We start from the raw sequence: 20586 nt of genomic DNA, 5'->3' as shown, positions 1-20586 counted from the left end.
GACAGAGGAGGAAGCACTAGTAATCTGTCTCACTAGACAATAATTACACTGGCAGAATCTGTGTAATGTAACTATTTTGGAACTCTGGAGTCTACTGAAGACTTAAAATTTGCAGGTGAAGACCTGGACAGTAAATCGTGGTTAATCTCAGTCTGTATCAGCTCCTCTCATAGAAGCAGTTACCTTAGGGTGCAGGCAGCTGTGCACCTGTTCTTGGAGCAGCTCGCACACATTGTGGGAGCCAGGGCAGACAAAAAGGACCCTGTCCTCCAAATTTTGGGAATCTGCACTCTGAACCCTGCTCAGCTTTTTTTGATCACAGGAGTGTAGACAAAGAGTCAGGCATCCATTGTTATTGCACCTTCTCCCATTGTTGTAAGCCCTGCCAGCTTTGGCTGAGTGACTTCCAGGGAAATAAAAAGAGCAGTGCCCCCAGAAAGCAAACAATAATAAAAAAATAGCAAATCCTGAGGAAGGGGCAGAATCTGATTTCCAAAGTTATCACATTATTAGATTCAAATGTCCAGTTTTTCAACATAAAATCACAACTACAAAAAACAAGTATGATCTACTTAAAGGGAAAAAAATCAACAGTAACTGCCTTTGGTAACCAGAAGGGAGGTGGATAGGGGGATGGGTTAAGTAGGTGATGAAGATTAAAAAGTGCACTAGATGATATACGGAAGTGTTGAATCACTATATTGTACATCTGAAACTAATATTATGCTGTATGTTAACTGGAATTAAAAAAAAACAAAACAACTGTCTTAAAGATACTCAAAAAATTAAAAGAAGATCTGGACAAAGCCAAGAAAACAAAGTATGAACAAAATGTAAATGTCAATAAAGAGATAGAAAACCTAAAAGAAATTAGTTAAGAGGGGTGCCTAGGTGGCTCAGTTGGTTAAGTGTCCGACTTCGGCTCAGGTTATAACCTCAGGGTTTGTGAGTTAGAGCTGAGAGCCTGTTTTAGATTCTGTGTCACCCCCTCTCTCTGAATGCCCCCCCCCACTGCCCTGTTTGCACTCTCTCTCAAAAAATACATTAAAAAATCTATAAGGGGCGCCTGGGTGGCTCCATAGGTTGAGCATCTGACTTCAGCTCAGGTCATGATCTCATGGTTCATGAGTTCAAGCTCCACATCGGGCTCTGTGCTGACAGCTTGGAGCCTGGAGCCTGCTTCAGATTCTGTGTCTCCCTCTCTTTCTGCCCCTCCCCTGCTTACACTCTGTCTCTGTTTCTCTCAAAAATAAATAGGCGTTCAAAACAAAAACAAACAAGTGATTTCACTTATAAAAAAACATTAAAAAATAAGAAATTAATTAGGAAATACTGGAGCTAAAAAATAGAATAACTGAAATTTTAAAATTCACTAGAAAGATTCAAAGGCAGATTTCAGCAGCAGAAGAAAAAAAATCTGTGAACTTGAAGATTGGAGAATGCAAATTGTAAAGTCTGAGGAAGAGGAAAGAAAAAAAAAAACTGAAGAAAAGTAAATAGAATCTAAGGGACCTGTGGGACACCAAAAAGTAGACCAATATACACATCATGAAAGTCTGAAAAGAAGATAAAGGGACAGAAATAATATCTGACGATATCTGAAAAAGAAATAATGGCTGAAAACTTCCCAAATTTAATGAAAAACATGAATATAAACACCCAAGAAGCCTAATTAACTCTAAGTAAGATGAACTCAAGGAGATTCACACTGAGACACATAATAATCAAACTTTCAAAAGACAGAATCTCGAAAGCAGCAAGAGAGAAGTCACTCATCACATACAAGGAATCTTCAATAAAATCATCAGATTTCATCAGATTTCTCATCAGAAACATGAAGGCCAGAAGGCAGTATGTGGATATACTCAAAGGGCTGAAATAGAAAAGTATGGTCAACCAAGAATCCTATAACTGGCAAGACTATCCTTCAAAAGTGAAGGAGAGGGGTGCCTGGGTGCCTCAGTTGGTTAAGTGTCTCACTCTTGATTTTGGCTCTGGTCATGATCTCACAGTCTGTGAGACTGAGCCCCATGTGTCAGACTTCGTGCTGGTCATGGAGCCTGCTTGAGATTCTCTGTCCCTCTCCCTTTAGCCCTCCCTGCTCATGTACTCTTTCACTTCCTCTCAAAAAATTAAAAAATTTTTTTAAGTAAAGGAGAAATTAAGATATTCCTAGATAAATAAAAGCTGAGGAAGTTCATGACCACCAGATCTGCCCTATAAGAAATGTTCAAAGGAGTCCTGCAACATAAAATGAAAGGACACTAGTCAGTAATTTTAAGCCATATGAAAAAATAAAAATCTCAGTAAAGGTAAGTACATGAGCAATTATAAAGGCCAGCATTATTATAATGGTTTGTAACTATATATTTGGTTTTCTGCATAATTTAAGAGACTAATATGTTTAAAAAAAAAAACTATTAATCTAAAATCTACTTTGGTTTATAACTCCAGATCTTATTTGTACATAATTTAAGAGACTAATGCATTTAAATTTTTTTTAATGTTTTATTTTTGAGAGAGAGAGAGAGACAGAGCTCGAGAGGGGAAGGGCCAGAGAGAGAGGGAGACACAGAATCCGAAGCAGGCTCTAGGCTCCGAGCTGTCAGTACAGAACCCAAGGCGGGGCTCGAACCCAGGAACTGCGAGATCATGACCTGAGCCAAAGTCGGACGCTCAACCGACTGAGCCACCCAGGCGCCCCATAAGACTAATGCATTTAAAAGAATTATTAGTTTGGGGCACCTGGGTGACTCAGTTGGTTAAGCATCAGACTTCAACTCAGGTCATGATCTTGAGGTTCATGAGTTCAAACCCTGCATCCAGCTCACAGCAGTCAGTGCAGAGCCCACTTTGGATCCTCTGTCTCCCTCTCTTTCTGCCCCTCCCCCACTATTACTCTCTCTGACTCTCAAAAATAAACATTAAGAAAATAAAAATAATAAAAAAAATAAGTAAATAAAAATAAAAGAATTATTAGTTTATGCTTTGGGGAACACAGTGTATTAAGATATAATTCTGTGACATCAACAACCAAAAGAAGTGGGGATGGAGCTGTAAAGGAACAGAGTTTTTGTAGGTTATTGAATATAAACTGGTATAATTTCAAATTAGTGTTAAAACTTTAGTATATTAAATGTAATCTCCATAGTAACCACAATGAAAATAGCTATAAAATATACACAAAAGGAAATGAGAAAAGAACTCAAACATTTCAGTATAAATAACAGATTAAACTCAAAAGAAGACAGTAATGCAAAAAATGAGGGATAGAAAAAAAGTTAAAAACAAACGGAAAACAAATAGCACAATGACAGAAGTCCTTCCTTATCAGTAATTACTTTAAAGGTAAAGTGATAAAACTCTACAATCAAAAGACAGAGATTGACAAAATGGATAAATACACACGATCCAACTATATGCTGTTTACAAGAGACTCACTTTAGATTCAAAGACACAAATAGACTGAAAGTGGAAGGATGGAAAAATGTATTCCATGCAAATAGTAACCAAAAGAGAGCTGGGGCTATTAATATAGCCTTTAGACTTTAAATAAAGCCTGTAGACTTTAAATTAAAAAAGGTTATAAGAGACAAAGAAACACATTATATATTAATAAAAGGCTTAATACAACAAGAAGATATAACAATTATAAACATGTGTACACCTAATGACAGACTATCAAAATATGTGAAGCAAAACCCAGCAGAATTAAAGGGAAAAACAGTTGTACAATAATACTTGGAGACTTCAATATCCTACTCACAACAATGGACAGAACAACCAGACAGAAGATAAGTAAAGAAACAGAGGATTTAAACAACATGACAGGGGTGCCTGGGTGGCTCAGTCGGTTAAGCGTCCGACTTCAGCTCAGGTCATGATCTCGTGGTCTGTGGGTTCGAGTCCCGCGTCGGGCTCTGTGCTGACAGCTCAGAGCCTGGAGCCTGTTTCAGATTCTATGTCTCCCTCTTCCTCTGACCCTCCCCTGTTCATGCTCTCTCTCTCTGTCTCAAAAATAAATAAATGTTAAAAAAAAAAAAAAATTAAAAAAAAAAAAAAAACAAACATGACAGACCAACTAGATCTAACAAACATAAACAGAACACTCTACCCAACAAGAGCAGCACAGCACATATGCTCTTCTTGAATGTACAATGTACATGGTACATTTTTCAGGATAGACCATATATAAGGATACAAATGAAGTTTCAACAGATATTTTAAAAGATAGGTATCATACAAAGTGTCTTCTCTGACCAAAATGGGATAAAGTGAGACATCAACAAAAGAAAAATTGGAAAATTCATATTATGGAAATTAGCACATTCTTAAAATTTATGTCTCTTTAAAAAATGTTTATTTTTAGAGAAAGAGAGAGAGAGAGAAAGGAGAGAGGGAGAGACAGAATGTGAATGGAGGAGGGACAGAGAAAAGGGAAAGAGAGAATTCCAAGCAGACTCCACAGTGTCAGCACAGAGCCTGATGAGGGGCTTGAACTCACAAACCATGAGATCATGACCTGAACTGAAACCAAGAGTTGGATGCTTCACTGACTGAGACACCCAGGCGCCCCTGGAAATTAACACATTTTTAAAGAACAAATGGATCAAAGAAGAAATAACAAGGGGAATTAGAAAATACTTAGAGATGAATGAAAATGAAAATATCACATACCAAAACTCAAAGAGTACAGCAAAAGTGATGCTAAAGGGGAAACTGCTAACTGTAAATGCTGACATTAGAAAGTATTTATATATATTACATTATATTATATATATATATAATATAATATATATATATATCTTACATATAATCTCAAATTAGCAAGTTAACTTTGCAGTTAAGGAACTAGAAAAGAACAAACTAAAACCCAAAGCTAGTAGAAGGAAGGAAATAATAAAGATCAGAGCAGAGATAAATGAAATAAAGAACAGAAAAGCAATAGAGAAAAATCAGTGAAACCAAAAGCTGAATCTCTGAAAAGATCAACACAACTGACAAACCTTTAGTTAGAAAGGCTAAGAAAAAAAAAAGGGAGAAGACCCAAATTACTAAAATCAAAAATGAAAGTGGCGATATTACTATAGATTCTACAAAAATAAAAAGGATTACAAGAGAACACTTTGAACAACTGCATGCCAACAAAGAAACACAAAACCTACCAAAACTAAATCATGAAGAAATATAGGAAATATGAACAGACCTATAACTAGTAAAGAGACTGAATCAGTCATCGAAAATCTCCCAACAGGGGCACCTGGTGGCTTAGTCAGTTAAGCATCCAACTTCGGCTTAGGTCATGATCTCATGGTTCACAAGTTCGAGCCCTGCACTGGGCTCTGCACTGACAGAGTGAGGCCTGCTTGGGATTCTCTCTCTCTGCTCCTCCCTCACTCATGCTTTCTCTCTCTCAAAATAAATAAACTTAAAAAAAAATCTCCCAACAAAGAAAAGCCCTGGATGCAATGGCTTCACTGGTGAATTCTACCAAACACAGAAGAACTAATAACAATTTTCAAAAATTTCCAAAAATTGATGTACTATAGTATCATTTTTCATTTTGGACTAGCAAAGGTCAAAAAGAGTTGACAGGGTTGAGGATATGGAGAAACAAACATTCTCCTATACTACTTTGTGGGAATGCAAAGTGGTACTCTCTATGGTCATCTGGTATGGTAGTATTTATCAAAATTACAAATGCACATATCCTTTGATACAGCAATTCCACTTCTAGGAATTTATCCTAGGCGATACTGACACATGTACAAAATTATATATAAGGTTATTCACTGAAATACTGTTAATAGTAACAAAACATTGGCAATGACCCAAATGTTGATCAATAAAGGACTGGTTAAATAAATTATGGTGCATCCAAGCAGCAGAATGACTATACATCCTTAAAAAGAACAAGACAATTCTTTATATGTTGACATGGAATACACTCTAAAATATATTACACGAAAAAAAGAGCAGGCAAAGAGAAGAATATATATTCATGTTTGCTTATATATGCATAAAGTATCCCAGATAATACATAAGAAATTGGCAATACTGTTTACCTCTGGGGTGGGAAGCCAAATGGCTGGGGAATAGGGAAGGGATAAAGATGTTTCAGTGTATTATCTTTTAGAGCTTTGAATTTTGAGCCACATCAATATATTACCTATGAAAATAGAAAAATTAAACAAAAATTCCTTTGCCTTTTACCTTGACAAACAACAGCTCTAGTAGCAATCTTAATTCTATTTGTAAGACTAGGGGCCCCTGGGTGGCTGAGTCGGTTGAGCGTCCGACTTCAGCTCGGGTCATGGTCTCACAGTCTGTGAGTTCGAGCCCCATGTTGGGCTCTGTGCTGACAGCTTAGAGCCTGGAGCCTGCTTCGGATCCTGTGCCTCCCTCTCTCTCTGCCCCTCCCCTGCTCATGCTCTGTCTCTCTCTGTCTCAGAAGTGAATAAAAACATTAAAAAAAAAACAAAAAACAAAAAACTAGACTGACATTACTGAATCAATTTTTCCCCAATCCCTTTTATCCCCCCAAACGTTTTCGATGGCCCTAACAGGAGCACTGCGGGTATTCTAGATATAATTGTCTTCTCCCCACAGCTTTCATTTCTTTCTCTTAACTACTTTCCTCCATGTGAACTAAGTTTTCACATCACTGCTCCGCATATATGATAACTATGTTAGTAACTGCTCATGGTCACATCCTATTGAATTAATCCCAACAGTTAACCAGACTGGATTTGGGCATTTGGGATGGTCAAACTGAAGCCATTTTTCTTTCTTTAAATTTTAAGAAATTTATTTGTCTCCAACATATGCTTTTCCAGCTTCAAGTATATCTTATATCACTAATAACTTATTATCCTGGGGCAATAAATTAATACACTGCTGTTCTTCATAGCACACGTAGCTATTTATATTGGGTGAAAAAAATGGGAAGAAGTTAAGCAAATACTCAAAATTACAGGTATGGAGAGCGCTTTAGGGGAATCAGTAGAAGTACTAGGTTCCACTTGGAAAACATTTCAAGAGTCATTAGGGCCAAACCTGGTTTGGTCAAGACCTAACAGAACTCCTAATGAAGTGATTTAGAGTCATCAAGAAAGGATTCCAGAACTGCAGCACTAACTGAATACAGGAAAAGAGCATCCCAAAGAGACTATTATTCTCAGAGATACCTGACTAAAATCTGTACTTTAAGCATTTTCTAAAGGAGCTAGATTTATTTATTTATCTTTAAATACTTATTTATGTATTTTGAGAGAGAGAAAGAGAGAAGGAGGGAGAGGTAGAGAGAGAATCCCAAGCAGGTATCGTGCTGTCAGTGCAGAGCCCGATGCGGGGCTCAATCTCATAAACTGTGATATCTTGACCTGAGTCAAAACCAAAAGTCAGACGCTTAATGGAATGAGCCACCCAGGTGCCCCTAAAGGAGCTACATTTACAGTAAAGAGCTGTGGGGAGCAATTTGAGATGAGCCAGCATCCTTTAGGGAAAGCATTCTAGTTTGTTTGTTTTTTTAATTTTGTTTTCAATGTTTATTTATTTATTTTGAGAGAGACAGACACACAGACAGACAGAGACAGAGCATGAGTGAGGTAGGGACAGAGAGAGAGGGAGACACAGAATCTGAAACAGGCTCCAGGCTCCGAGCTGTCAGCACAGAGCCTGATGCGGGCTCAAATCCATGAGCCATGAGATCATGATATGAGCCAAAGTCAGACTTTAATCGACTGAGCCACCCAGGCACCCCAAAAGCATTCTAGTTTTAAGTGGATAAGGAGTAGGGAATGAGCATGTTAGATATTGTATCAGGTACTTATATTTGCTGAGTATTATTTTCCTATTTTAGAGATGAACAAACTAAGGCATACAAAAGTTAACAATACTCCAATGTTACAAAGCCAGTTAAGTAGTAGAACAGGATATAAATCCAGTTTTGATTAACTCCACAGCCCAAGTGACTTCTACCTCCCTAAACTGAAACATAAGCCCCCTCTGCATAGCTAATAGTACAAAGCCCCTTTTAAGGCTTTAAGTCAAAGCTCATTAATATCAGAGACTATATAACACAGTTGTCTGACCTAAAAATCTTGAGCTATTTTAACTGATTTACAATATGAATGATACTGAAAACCCCTGGACTAGATCACTTTCTTTAGAGGAGCTCTGCTATCCTTGACATGCTCTCGTTTCATCCGTAATATTACCTCAGCAACTACACCCTGGCAAAGTCATTCTGTTTCCTGCCTTAAATCACACGGAAGAGACTGTGTGGTACTCTATGTACACAGCTGTGTTTTAATGTCACAGAAGACTTTTTTTAACCACATGAAGTGAAGTGGCATATGTAAATCTTTTCTATGTAAATCTTTTCTTTCAATTATGTTTGCAGGGCCTAAAATTTACAAAAAACATTTTTTTAATATTTATTTTTGAGAGAGAGAGAGAGAGAGAGCACACACGCATGAGCAGGGAAGGGTCAGAGAGAGAGGGAAACATAGAATCTGAGTTGTCAGCACAGAGCCTGACGTGGGGCTCAAACTCACGAGCCATGAGATCGTGACCTGAGCTAAAGTCGGAAGCTTAACCGACTGAGCCATCCAGGCACCCCAGGGCCTAAATTTTTTAATGATAAAAATGCCAATACCATGCTTGTAAATTTAATTCATTTTTACCTTTTTCTTGCCTGTTACTGTCCATTCTTTGAGTACTTCACTGGCGCTACCTGTAAAAGAAACCAACTACAGATTTTCTCTCCTACCACATCCATGGTCAACAAGGTAATTAGTGTCCCTGCATTTTGTAATTGCTGGAGAATTTCCAAAGTTCCTAATAGGAAAGGTTAAGGTTCAAGTCTAAGTGCTAATATGATGAGATAATCCTATCATACTTACCTTTTGGAATATCTGTCCATTTAGACCCCCCCACTTCTCCATGTAATTTCCTTTGTAAGTTCTTCTAAGAAGAGAGTAATGCAGCCTGACCATTTGGAAGATTCTTTTATTTATAAAGCTTAGACAGTATACAAAGATAACTGGTTTTAGCCCAAATATGCTATCCTCTCCCTCTAGAAGATCAAATACCATTTGGCTATGTTGCTTAAGAGAGAGCTATACACTATTCTAGACCCAAATACTAACATTATAAAGAAAACAGATGATGATAAAGAAAAACCTTACAGTATTTGGGTCTGTTTATTCTACACTGACAAATTCAGGACAATAGAAACAGGGAGACCTAATCTGACGTTGGTATTTAACGAAGCAACAGCTTCAAGCAAAGTTTTTCTCAAAACAAATTATGCGGAAAGAAGTTTATAAAACACTCCTCAACTCTATAAACTGAAGCCTTGGCTAACCCCACCAATCTTCCATATGTCAGACAAGGAAACGCAAACCCTTACATTTGAATCACTTGCAGGAACCACACTAAATGGCATAGCAGCCTGGAAGAGAATGTGGAGTCCTTGAATTTGACATCTGTTGCTGGGCTGCTGGATCACTGCTTTGTCACTAAGAGGTTCTTAAATTCTTATTCAACCCAATTCCAATCAAGTACCTTATACCACTAGCCATACTATTTGTTCTTAAAACCAACAGAGAACATTTTGAGTAAAATGATGGCATTTTCTCAGCTTGTCTTTTATTCTAAGATATCACATAGCTTATGAATGATACTTCTAGGGCTGAAAGAGGTATCTTTAAGAGATATCTTTAAAAAAAATGGCATGGTACATTGTGTTATCCTGGGGTTTGCTATATCATCTATAAAACATCAGATTGCTGAACGAATGTTAATAGAAGTTTGAAGCAACGTCTATTTGAACAAATATAAACTTATTAAAAAACGGAGTTAGGATTACCTTCCATGAACGCTTGTACTGTTTTGTCCACACAATTATCAAAGTGCTGCAAAACCAGGATGATTTCATTGTTGCTCTTATTGGGAACTATTGCACGCACTGCATTTATCTGGAAAAGATGACAGGGTTATTTAATTCTAACATCAGTTCGTCAATTGGCAACTGATGCCTATTATAGAAAATAACAGAAAAAGTGATGTTTCATGTTTAACAGTATGTATCACTCTTTAGTGACAGTGAGAGTACATACAACCATTTCACTGAAAATGATTAACAGATGAACGATAAGAGCACATAGAAAATTAATTTCAAAACTTAGAAAAGCAGAACATTTCTAGAAATAGAAGGTATGTGCCAGATTTTATTTCAAGAAAGGGTGGTTTAATTAGGTATCAGGTATTAATTTAGCCTCAACATTTCCTCATCTCAGCATACTGTGGAGAAAGGTAAATAGTTTAACGAGCCACCAACAGTAACAACTTAGATTTTTCAGTAGCATTTTTCAAAAACTTTTTTTTAATAATTCAGAATTTATTTTTTTAATGTCTTTATTTATTTTTGAGACAGAGAAGAAGCGCAAGCGGGGGAGGGGCAGAGAGAGAGAGACAGACAGACAGACAGACAGATACAGAATCCGAAGTAGGCTCCAGGCTCTGCGCTGTCAGCACAGAGTCTGACATGGGGCTCGAACTCACAAACTGCGAGATCATGACCTGAGCCAAAGTCGACATTTAACCAACTAAGCCATCCAGGCACCCCTCAAAAACATTTTTACTTCATATCATTTAATTATATAATAACACTATAAGGATAATTTATTATAAACTGTTTCAGGCATACAAAACATAATGGACATTCACTACATGATAATCAGCTTAATAAAATAAAATAGATGGCAACTGAGGCCCCCATGAAGTCCCTCATAAATCCCATCTCCCTCCTCTTCACAGATTTTCTGCCTTGAATTTGGTTTTATTCTGATACATGTTTTCGCACTTTTATGATGTATGTATATATCCATAGGTAATATATACTATTGTTTGCCTTACATAAATATTATCATACAATACATGTGTATATGCAATTCGCTTTTTTCATATAACATTGTTTTTTTAGATTTTTGTGTGTGTTGATAAATGCATCTTTTATTTATTTGAACCGTTACACAGCATTTCCATTGTATGAATATAGCCAATTTATTCATTCTGTTGATGGGCACTTACATTGTTTCCAATATTTGGCTGTTATGAAAAATGCTGGAATGAATATTCCTATGCTAATTTGCTGCTGATTCTTCAGTGCCTAAAACAATGTTTATCACATTGTAAGCAATTAAAAAAAAGAAAAAAAATCATATCTTCTTGGAACAATGAGAGAAGGTCTCTATTGTGTAAAACCACTAGAATTCCTGAATATCAGAGCATCTACAAATTCATGACATAATGCCAAAATGTTCTTTAAAACAGATATGCCGGGGTGTCTGGGTGACTCAGTCACTTAACCGTCCAACTCTTGGTTTCAGCTCAGGTCACGATCTCATGGTTTGTGAGTCTGAGCCCCACACTGGGCTCTGCGTGGACACTACGGAGCCTGCTTGGGATTCCCTCCCTCCCTCTCTCCCTCCTCTCTGTCTCTCTCTCTCCCTCCCTCTTCCTCTCTCTCTCTCAAAATAAACAAATAAACTAAAAAAGAAATAGATATGCCAATTTTGTCAGACTTATTCCTAAGGATTTTTTTTTAAATTCAAGTATAATTAACATACAGTGTTATATTAGTTTCAGGTATAGAACATAATGATTCCACGATTCTATAAATTTCTTAATGCTTATCAAGATAAGCGTACTCTTAATCCCCTTTATCTATTTCATCCATTCTCCTCCCACCCACCTCCACTCTGGGAGATTGGAGATAAAAAATATACCATTTACAACTGCTATTCTGTTTTCCTTTTGGTATATCAATTTAATACCCAGCAATTAAATGAATTAAAAGAATTTGATGAATTATTATAATTTCTAACTTTCTTAGCTTGTGTATGTAGATAGAAAATAATAGTATGGTCTACAAATAACAACCATTTTTTTCTTTCTTTCCAATCCTTCTAATTTTCATTTCTTGTCTCACTGCAAAATGTGAAATTGGCTATTTCTCCAAGAAGACCTGGCCCTTTTTGGTAGGCAGCAGTAGTTAGAAACCAGTATCTAAGAGCTAGGTATGTTTATTGTTACTGGGGAGTCATTATTTCTAGATTTTTTTCAGTGGATAGAGTTAGGAGATTTCATTTTTTACAACTTGAATTCAAAATAATACTTTCAATTCAAACATAACATTAAAAGGCTTTTTCTTATATAATTTTAAACATATCTCTCTTCTCTGTATGCTGTTTCAGGTCCTAAAAACATTAAATTATTTACTAATTTGCTTTATTCTATGATATTGAAAAATAATATTAATAAACTACAATATAATGTTAATAATGATAAAACACACAATTTGAGATTTATTTTCAATCCTTTTGTATATTTTTAAAAGTCTGTTTATTTTTGAGAGAGAGCACACGCAGGGGAGGGGCAGAGAAAGGAGAGAGAATTCCAAGCAGGCTCTGTGCACGTGTTGTCAGTGCACAGCCCAACCCCAAGCTCAAACTAGTGAACTGTGATATCGTGACCTAAGCCAAAATCAAGTCAGATGCTTATTAACTCACTGAGCCACGCAGACGTCCCTCTTTGTTTTCTGAAATATCCCTCTTAAACACGCATAGTAAGAATATTGTGTTCAGAAGTCAGTGGGAAGATTTGTTCTAGTTCACCCTTTCCCTAAAGGTGAAATATTTTTAGGATCTCAATTTCATGTAAGATCTTAGCTCCAATTCCTAACCTAGGACAAGCCTTGGGGCCCTGAGTGGTAAAACCCATTTGTTACTGACACTGGCAAAATGTTTCACAGTTACCTAGCTCAGGCTTAAAACGCTGGTTTTTAATGCCCTCTATATTTTTGGCCCCCAGGGATTTCCTTAACTTTTTGTGTTGGGCTATGCATTTTTTAAATTTTTATTTGTTTGTTTGTTTGTTTGTTTATTTATTTATTTATTTATTTATTTATGTTTTAATTTATTTTTGAGGGGCGCCTGGGTGGCTAGTCGGTTAAGCGTCCGACTTCGGCTCAGGTCATGATCTCACGGTCCGTGAGTTCAAGCCCCGTGTCGGGCTCTGTGCTGACAGCTCAGAGCCTGGAGCCTGTTTCAGATTCTGTGTCTCCCTCTCTCTCTGTCCCTCCCCTGTTCATGCTCTGTCTCTCTCTGTCTCAAAAATAAATAAACGCTAAAAAAAAAAAAATTAAAAAAAAAAAGAAATTTATTTTTGAAAGAGCATGAGCAGAGTAGGGGCAGAGAGAGAGGGAGACATAGAATCTGAAGCAGGCTCCAGACTCTGAGCTGTCAGCACAGAACCCAATGTGGGGCTCAAAACCATGAACCGCAAGATCATGACCTGAGCTGAAGTTGGATGCTTAACCAACTAAGCCACCCAGGTGCCCCTATGCATTTTTAAATCATGTATGTTATTTTTCATTCTGTATTTCTACATATTTTATAACAGGAATGTTTTCAGGTTCTTCAGTCAACCATATTGCTTGAAAAGGAAGTACTTTTATATATGAAGAGAAGTAAAGTATCTTGTCTAAGTAATAAGCAGAGTCTGTATTACAACCTAAGTCTTTTTAGTACACTTGCTTTCATATCATTCTACCCTTTTTGTTTGTTTGTTTCAGGCTTACTGAACAATGATAAGGTTTAAAACCACAGAAATGGGAAGGTATATAATGTGTAATCCAAAGAAGGCTAATTTGTAATATACATTTTTGAGATGATCAAAATACTTAGTACTGATCACTATAAAATGAACTGTAGGCAAAACTTAGATACAATGATAAGGTAAGATTCTGATAACCTAAAATATGAAAGTGTTTATATTATTCAACCAATACAGTATATCTATGACTCTATAATCAACAATATACTTTTCTTAATAAGACAGAGAAAGCAATAAAGCTTTTGTCTTATGTTTTTCTCAATAAAACTCATTAAGGGTTATATTACTAAAAACACTTGGTTTTCTTCCATAGGAATATTACTTGGAAGAGCTATTTATCTTCTTGCACTAAACTCTCCTGGAGTTAAGAATCCTCTCCAAATCAGGGGCACGTGGGTGGCTCAGTTGGTTAAGTTTCTGACTTTGGCCCAGGTCATGATCTCAACAGTTCGTGAGCTTGAGCCCTGTGTACTGACAGCATGGAGATCTGGAGCCTGCTTCGGATTCTGTGTCTTCCTCCCTCTCTGCCCTTCCCCTGCTCATTCTCTCTCTCTCTCTCTCTCTCTCTCTCTCTCTCAATCTCTCTCTCTCTCTCTCTCTCACACACACACACACACACACACACACAACACACACATAAACATTAAAAAAAATTAAAAAAAAAAATCCTCTCCAAATGAAAGATTCTATTCAAGTTGTTCCTTGAAGAATGTTGCCAAATGAGATACACACTTAGCCATAAGTATTATTTGTTATAATATTAACTAATATTTGTGATATTAGTTATGCAAAGAAAATCATATTTCACTTTCTAAATGAGTTTGTGTAGCCACTGATTGTATTAGTACCTAAATTTTACTGTGACATTCAAGCTTACTATCCACGGTAAGTAGTCATACCTTCTCTTTCATGTTCTCAAAAGCTCCTCCTTGGGCCAGTACAGTATTGGACTGCAAATCAAAAATGAATCCTGATGTATCTGAAAGAATAAGAAGGAAAAAATATATTCAACATGATCCAAAACTAATATGTGATCCATCCCCAAACCATACCAGCTGATTTCCTCCCATAAACAATTAACAACAACTTAGTTTTGTTATTTTGCAAATTCTATTATATATATATATATAACTTCATTTGGGTTAAAATTATAAAATCTGATTTAACTGAAACTGCCAAGAGCTTGAGAAAAACACTAAATACATCAACTATATTAGACTGTCCAGTAATCCTTGATATCTTTAACTATCCTATCTTCATTTAAAAGGCCCTTTTAAAATGTGGCAAGTAAATAGTTCCCCACGGTAAAATTTGACACTAATGAATCTGAAACTGTGAGTGAGCCTGAGAGCTTCTGTACCACTATTAATAACAATACACGAAACTAATTTCCATCTTCTAGACTGCACTACACATATCATGTTCTTAGACTACAAATCCCTGAATACATTCATGTTTGTATCCCCAACACAGTGCTTGATGAAGCAACGTACCTGAGTTTACACTACCAGCACAATACAGGAAAATTCAGCGCAAATTGATTGATTACAGAAAAGAGTTTGGCTTCCCTGTGCTTATAAAGAAAAGGTGATCTGCAAATTTAGTCAGTTTCTTTACCAGTGACTACGTAATCAATGAATTACCTCAGCCTTAACACTTGACAACCTGGTTTTAATCTAATGAGATGCAATGGCAGGAAATGGTTAGAATGCTTCCCAAATTCTGATGTGGATACTTATCTGGGGAAACTTAGGTTCAAATAAGTGCAGGTCCTAGGGCGCCTGGGTGGCTCAGCTGGTTAAGCATCCGACTCTTGATTTCAACTCAGGTCACAATCTCACGGTTTGTAAGCCCCACACTGGCTCTGCGATGACAGCACGGAGTCTGCTTGACATTCTCTTTCTCCCTGTTTCTCTGCCCCTCCCCCACTCGAGTGTGTGTGCTCTCTCTCAAAGTAAATAAATTTTTTAAAATGCAGGTTCTGATTCACTAGTTTGGCTTGTCACCTGAGATTTATACTCTAAGGTAGTATCAACATTGCTGATCCATGCACCATACTTGGGAGTAGCTTGGGAGTCAGAATTTCAACAAAGCAAGTAAAAGGAGAAATTTTGAGAAAAGAGGCTGCTATGGTCTAAATGTTTGTATGCATCTCTCCTGCTGCTACTCACCGCCCCCCACCCCCCACCAACACATAGCACTAAATTCATACATTGAATTCCTAAAGTGTTAGTGTTATATAATGGTGTTATGGTGTTAGCAGGTGGGGCCTTTGAGAGGTGAATAGGTGACGAGAGTGGACTCTCATGAAGGGATTAGTGCTCTTGTAGAAGAGACCCCACAGAGCTTTCCAGCCCCTGCCACCATAGGAGGACACAATGAGAAGTAGTCTATGATCCAGAAGAGGGCCCTCACTCAACCATGCTGGCACTCTAATCTCACACTTCCAGCTTCCCAAACCGTAAGAAGTAAATTTCTATTGTTTATAAGCTACCCAGTCTATCACAGCAGCCCAAACAGAATTAAGATGGAGTATAAAAAATACAGTAATATTTTAGTACACTTTCCAAATTCTTTTGCTATGATTATAGATGTGTTTTCATTAAAGCCTCTTTTCAGGGATAAAAGGTAAAGCATAGAGTCAATGGTACTGTAATAGCATTGCATGGTGACAGATGGCAGCCACACTTGTGGTGAGCACAGCATCATATATAGACTTGTCAAATCGCTATGCTGTTGTACACCTGAAACTAATGTAACAAACACTGTGTGTCAGATATACTTCAAATAAAAAATGAATAAACTCTTTTACAGCTTAATCCTGGTTTTCAAATACTTCCTAATTCCTATGGAAGACTGGTAATTCATAAGGTAGAACGATAACAGCATTTTGGTACCAGAAGTGGAAAAGAGGATATGATTAGAGTCAATGTCATTCCAAGAAAAACTATGCTTGCCAGTTACCAATAAAACCATGAATTAATTTAGATTAACTTCTGTAATACTGGCAGTTTTGAGACTGTTACTTAAGTTAAAAATTAGGTTGCACTTACCACAAACTCAGTGTTTAAGCCTGAGTTTTCTAGATGACTACATAATATGGTTAATTCTCAATTATCTTTATTAACTGAAAAGAAACATAGTATATAAAGATGGAAATCCTATGCGGTCAAAATACTATCCCAGCAACTTACTCAACTGCTATAGGTGATTTAACTTGGAGGTTATAAATACTCTCCTCCAAAGACATATTAATAAGCAATGAGATGATACAAAGGACATCGATAATCTTATTAAAGAATCACACCATCAACTTCTTTTAAGAAAATGAGGGTAGAGTGAATGAAAAACAGCATTTTGGGGCCTATATTTAAATGAACTATTAGTATTACTAGCTTCTTATACATCATCTAACACTTTATTTTTTCCTTTTTTTTTAACGATTACTTATTTATTCTGAGAAAGAGAATGTGCTCTCGGGTGTGAGGGAGGGGCAGAGAGAGAGAAGGAGAGAAAATCCCAAGAAGTCTCCATGCTCAAAATGAAGCCCAATTCAGGCTTGATCAAGATCAGCATCTGAGTTGATATCAAGAGTCAGACACTTAACCAAACCGACTGGGCCACCCAGGTGCAAAATAGGGATTTTTCTCCTTTAACAACACATTAGATGAGACAAAGTACCAGGCAAATAAAGATTATTTCTGTAAACACCTTCAGCTATTGCCGCTCCCCACCAATTAGCATAAGTATTATTAGGGTTTGTCTGGCATACATAACAGTTAGGATAATGATTAAAAATACATAAAGCAGCCAGGATCCCAAGAGGAAACAAATGGCACACTCAAATTGGGGAATCTGAGGAGAGTTTAATAAAGGGACTGTTTTCAAAGGTGCCAGTAAGGAGTGGGGAAACCAAAAGATACAGTGCAGTACCCTTGGCTAATAACAATAATCTACACTGTTACTCTGAGGTTTTAAAGATGTGTAAGGAGGGGCGCCTGGGTGGCTCAGTCGGTTGAGCGACTGACTTCGGCTCAGGTCATGATCTCTCGGTCTGTGAGTTCAAGCCCCGCATCAGGCTCTGTGCTGACAGCTCAGAGCCTGGAGCCTGCTTCTGATTCTGTGTCTCCCTCTCTCTATGCCCCTCTCCCACTCATGCTCTCTCTCTCTCTGTCTCAGAAATAAACATTAAAAAATAAATAAATAAAGAGGTGTAAGGAGAAAGCAATTACTGGAAGCCAGAGACACAAGGCTCTTTCATCTTTGTTTCATCTGGTATGGAGAGGGCCAGAGGACTATAGCCAAGATCTTTGGTCAAAAGACAAGGTAAGCCCATAGTAACCCCCTCAGGAAAAGATTGGGAAATAAATACCACTACCTCACTGATCTCCCTGCTTCTGATCACCCGCGTGTGTTGCCTACTGATCTAACCCAACTAAAAGCCAGAGGGCAAGAGAGCTGTTGCGGTAGTGCACCATACAGGACAGCCTCCCAAGTTATAAATGCCAAGTTCTTATTTACATTCTAAATCATAAGTTCACCAAAACTAAAAAGCAATAATTTAACATCTTAACTTGCCTACTCATCAGCTAATATTGCCTCTTTTAACAACCAACAACTCAAGTACACTCAAAACCCTGCCTCAATGAACTGGAGCTTAAGTGCCCCTCAGCATTATAGATAAAGTCATTTTTAGTTTCCATCAACAATATTTAACAATTCTTTTATTTTTTCATGCAAAGAAAGCTTAAGATTTACTTAATTCCATTGGTAGGAAATCAGGCAGGATCTCATCCTTTGTTATCTATTCTTTGATAGCAAAGTATGTATGATACTCTGCAAGAAATAAATTTTTAAAGAAAATGCACAAGACTTGTAAGTCTCACATAAGACTCATAAAGGATACAAGGAATTCTTAAGACTAAGCTCTCTTACCATTTATTTCACTCTATCAGGGACCACCTTTGAAGTTTCTTGGAATTATTTCAAATAGCATATATTTAGGAACATTTTGGATAAAGTATGTTATTTACAGGGTCACTGACATATTTGTAAATAATGCAGGCTTTGCTATTATTGTTTTTGCTGGCTTCAAAAATCAGGCAAAAGTCATTTTAAGCACTGAGGATTACACAGAAATATCTGAGTCTGATTATACCATGCATCATACCAAACTTGAACAAGTTTTCTTAAATTGAGGTATAATTGACATATATATAAAACACTATATTAGTTTCAGGTGTACAATGTACTGGGTTGCTATTTATATATATTCTGAAATGATCACCACAATAAATCTAGTTAACATTTGTCACCATACATACCTACAAAATATTTGTTGCAAGAACTCTTATGATTAACTCTCTTAGCAACCTACAAATATGCAAGACTATTAACTAGAGTTACCATGCTGTACATTATATCCCTAGGATTTATTTTTTTATAATTGGATGTCTGTACTTTTTGACCCCCTTTACCCATTTCACTCCCCATCCCAAATCCCCTTCCCATAACCATCAATCTGTTCTCTTTATCTACAAGCTTGGTTTCTTTCTTTTTTTTTTTTTTTTAAGATATCACATATAAGTGAGATCATATATTTGTCTTTCTCTGACTTATTCACTTGGCATAATACCCTCAACCCACATTGTCACAAATGGCAAGATTTACTTCTTTTTATGGCTAAATGATATTCCCCTGTCAGAATTTCCTTCCTTTTTTGAAGTGGATTTATTTTGAAAGAGAGACAGCACAAGTGGGGGAGGAGCAGAAAGAATCCCAAGCAGGCTTTGCACGGTCAGCGTGGAGTCCGATGTGGGGCTTGATGTGGGGTTCAATGTAGGGCTCAAACTCATGAACCTCGAGATCATGACATGAGCTGAAGTCAGATGTTTAACCAACTGAGCCACCCAGGCGCCCTCCTTTGTTTTTAATACTGAATAATATTCCTGTGTGTGTGTGTGTGTGTGTGTGTGTGTGTGTGTGTGTGTAGAGAGAAGCATAGAAGGGGCTCAAAGCCAGGTATGGAATAAGTCTAAGGATTCTTACAGAAACTACTGAATTTGTATCTTTGAATTCAACAAAAACTTACGATTTTAGATTATGTTTTTCCATTAATATAGATGATGGTAAATTACTCTATTATCCCTTCTGACAAGTGAAGAGAAACATCTGGGAGGGAATTATAATACCTCCCAGAATACTTTAATTTTACAATGATAAGAAAATCAGTCATGGTATCATTTCTCACCCAAACTCACACAATGAGAAACCTACAGCAGAATCAAGGACAGACTCCAAGCTTAATGCTATACATTAGTGCTGTAACTCACCACACACTAGTTCTCAAGTTGCCATTATTTTAACAGTACCTTGGTATATCACCTTTCTTCTATGGATCTCAGATTCTTGTTATTACTCACTGATATTCCTTACACATGCATAAAACAAATGGAATAACAAAATTATTCATATTTCACCACGATCAAAGAGAGGCCACAGAGGTAAGATCTTCCGATTAAATGCAGATAAGCCCACAGGAAGAAAGCCTGGATGCACAGATTACCTAACAAGGGTGATGATCACTTGTCATATTTTCTCAAACTAGATCAGCTTCCTCTTAAAAATTGAAAAGTAGGGGCGCCTAGGTGACGCGGTTGGGTTGAATGTCTGACTCTTGATTCCGGCTCAGGTCATACATGATCCCAGGGTCATGGGATTAAGCCCTGCATCAGGTTCCACACTGAGCATGAAGCCTGTTTGGGATTCTCTCTCTCTCCCCTCCACTGTCCCCTCCCCTGCTTGCATGAGCACACACATACTCTCTAAAAAAAAAAAAAAAAAAAAAAAAAAAAAAAAAAAAAAATCAAAAATTAAAAAAATTTAAAGGTAGACTCAAGAGTT

The 20586-nt window shown here is 37.0% G+C and overlaps 1 protein-coding gene across 1 annotated transcript in view; it reads right to left on the bottom strand.

The window, feature by feature from the left end:
• Positions 1-20586, bottom strand: part of SPATS2 (spermatogenesis associated serine rich 2) — a 53747-nt gene that overhangs the window by 28385 nt on the left and 4776 nt on the right. Inside the window, exons 2-4 of the mRNA XM_042992215.1 lie at positions 14583-14662; positions 9875-9983; positions 8688-8737 (exon numbers count right to left, since the gene is read on the bottom strand). Of these exons, the coding sequence (XP_042848149.1) occupies positions 8688-8737; positions 9875-9983; positions 14583-14662 (239 nt within the window). The remainder of the gene's footprint in view (positions 1-8687; positions 8738-9874; positions 9984-14582; positions 14663-20586) is intronic.

The sequence above is a fragment of the Panthera tigris genome, chromosome B4, assembly GCF_018350195.1.
Source record: "Panthera tigris isolate Pti1 chromosome B4, P.tigris_Pti1_mat1.1, whole genome shotgun sequence".
Classification (NCBI taxonomy): Eukaryota; Metazoa; Chordata; class Mammalia; order Carnivora; family Felidae; genus Panthera; species Panthera tigris.
This window is presented reverse-complemented; position numbering and strand designations above follow the sequence as displayed.